Genomic DNA, 2757 nt, shown 5'->3' with positions numbered 1-2757 from the left:
AACGTTTCTGCCAGCATGCCACCTTAGCAGAATCAAATAGCATCATCATCATTTAATGTCTGTTTTCCATTCTGGCTTGGGTTGGACAGTTTGACAGGTGCTGGCCAGCTGGAGCGCTGCTCACAAACCTCTAGAAATCTTGGTTCTCTGTCATCCCCTCTTTGACTTTCTTCCCACTTCATCCCATGTCTTCCTGGATCTACCTATTCCACACATTCTTTCCACGATTAGAGATCGGCACTTCCTGATGCAACTGTCTTCATTCATATACATTAGAATAGTGCACATTAATAAATGTATTGTTTGCTTGTTTTTCATGCATATTTATTTAATTGTTATTCTCTTTGTTTCTTTTCTTAATTATTTATCCCACAGAGAAACTGGAAATTGGAATCCTGTGTACAGTTAACACATCAAAAGGATTCTTTCGGTTAGTATCTTTTTGTAATTCAAAGTGGGCACACATTCACAGAATTGACTTTGTGTATGTATGTATATATGTATAGGTGCCTGTGTTCACATAGCTATGCATGTATATATGTATATGTGTACATGTGTATTTATATACATAAATATATATATATATAAAATAGGAGGTGTTTGTGTTAGGGTGATTCAAATGAATAGATGTTCATTCTAAGCGCTCAAATAGGTATGCCACTAAAATTTTAGTTTGAACTGCAGTAGAACATGTGATTTTGTGACTGCCTTTCTAAAGCAGCTAGAAGTGACTTCCCCTTGAGCTGGTAGGTATAAATTCTTTTCTACTCTAGGCACAAGGCCTGAAATTTTAGAGGAGGAGCCCAGTCGATTAGACTGATCCCAGTGCGTAACTGATACTTAATTTATTTATCCCGAAAGGATGAAAGGCAAAGTCGACCTCGGCGGAATTTGAACTCAGAACGTAACGGCAGATGAAATGCCGCTAAGCATTTTGCCTGGCGTGCTAATGGTTCTGCCAGCTTACCGCCGGCATGCTAACCATTTCTAAGCATTTTGCCAGCATGCTAACGTTTCTACCAGCTCACTGCCTTCCTGGTAGGTATAGATTAAAACAGAAATGAAGAAGCAAATGGTTAGGCAAGTCTTTTATAGCTAAGTTAAATGTCCTTGGCAAATCTCGGCAAACTGTTTGCCTTTTCTTCTCTGCTTTAATCTGTCTGTTTGTCTGTCTCTCTCTCTCTCTCCATATATATATCTATCTATCTACCTACCCAGCCATCCATCTGTCTGGACACACATATGTATATAAGAAAAAAAGGGATGACAAAAGAATAAATGATTTATGTTATGAACTTTGTTAGCTTACAGTCGTTTCCACTATGAGAATGCAGTGAACTCTTAGTTCAGTGTCTGAGTTACATCTTACACCTTCATCAGAGCCTAAAACATGAAACCCAAATTGCACATCATGTTTGAATGTTTGAAGTCCACTGCATCTTACAGCAGAAACAGTTGTGCAGTAAACTAATGAAGTGCATAAGATAATTGTTTATGCCTTTGTCATCTCTTTTTCTCTTATACTGCTCTGTACTCGACTAATGCTTCATTCTGAAACATGCATATTGAGTTCTATACCAGTTTATTAGTATCACAATACATACATACATACACATACATATGTTCGTACATACATACACACACACACACATTGGTGCAGGCGTGGCTGTGCGGTAAGAAACTTGCTTCCCAACCACATGGTTCCCAGTTCAGTCCCGCTATGCGGCATCTCGGGCAAGTGTCTTCTACTATAGCCCCAGGCTGACCAAAGCCTTGTGAGTGGATTTGGTAGACGGAAGCTGAAAGAAGCCTGTCGTATATATCTGTGTGTGTGTGTGTGACTTTGTCTCTCCACCATCACTTGACAACTGGTGTTGGTATGTTTATGTCCCCATAACTTAGCAGTTTGGCAAAAGAGACCAATAGAATAAGTACTAGGCTTACAAAGAATAATTCCTGGGGTGGATTTCTTCGACTGAAGGTGGTGCTCCAGCATGGCCACAGTCAGGTGACTGAGACAAATAATAGAATAAATGAATAATTCCAATATGGAAGGTGGCTGTTAAGCGATGATGTATATATTTATAGACGTCGTCATCATTTAACATCCACTTTTCTCATACTTACTGGGTCTGACAGAATTTGTTGTGGCAGATTTCCCGTGGCTGGATGCCCTTCCTGTCACAAACTCTCACCTGTTTCCAAGTCAGGTAATATTTTCCCCATGGCCAGACACATTTTTTTTTCATGAAAGATTTGAAATTATTAATATTGTCTGTAAGTCTGATGCTCCATCAACCCATGCCAGCATGGAACACAAAACCTTAAATGATGATGATGACAAAGAAGAAGAAGAATACACTTAACATTTGTTAAACTTGTCCAACTCTATGATGTAGACAGAAGAATTATATATGGACGCAATCTTCATATTTGCTTTCTTGTTAATAACCATGTGGGGAGGGAGAGGCTTATTTCTTTAACCCTTTCGTTACCAACCTGGCTGAAACCGGCTCTGGTTGAAACCAGCTCTGGCTGAAACCGGCTCTGGCTGAAACCAGCTCTGGCTCTGTAGTACAAATGTCTTCTTTTCATAAGTTTTGAATTAAAATCTTCCACCAAACCTTAGTCACAATTTATGTTCCTAGCTTAATGATAACTAAGTTATTTTACTAAATTCTTTGTTATATTTAAAATTAATTGAAAGAAACACAGAGCATCTCAACAGAAATATGGTAACAAAAGGGTTAATTTCAT

The 2757-nt window shown here is 38.6% G+C and overlaps 1 protein-coding gene across 2 annotated transcripts in view; it reads left to right on the top strand.

The window, feature by feature from the left end:
* LOC106875569 (putative ATP-dependent RNA helicase TDRD12) overlaps positions 1–2757 on the top strand; it is a 36826-nt gene that overhangs the window by 18834 nt on the left and 15235 nt on the right. For both annotated transcript variants that reach the window (XM_014923774.2, XM_052975116.1), the window contains exon 14: positions 376–430. In XM_014923774.2, the coding sequence (XP_014779260.2) occupies positions 376–430 (55 nt within the window). The remainder of the gene's footprint in view (positions 1–375; positions 431–2757) is intronic.

This window comes from Octopus bimaculoides, chromosome 20 (genome assembly GCF_001194135.2).
Source record: "Octopus bimaculoides isolate UCB-OBI-ISO-001 chromosome 20, ASM119413v2, whole genome shotgun sequence".
NCBI classification, from domain to species: Eukaryota; Metazoa; Mollusca; class Cephalopoda; order Octopoda; family Octopodidae; genus Octopus; species Octopus bimaculoides.
This window is presented reverse-complemented; position numbering and strand designations above follow the sequence as displayed.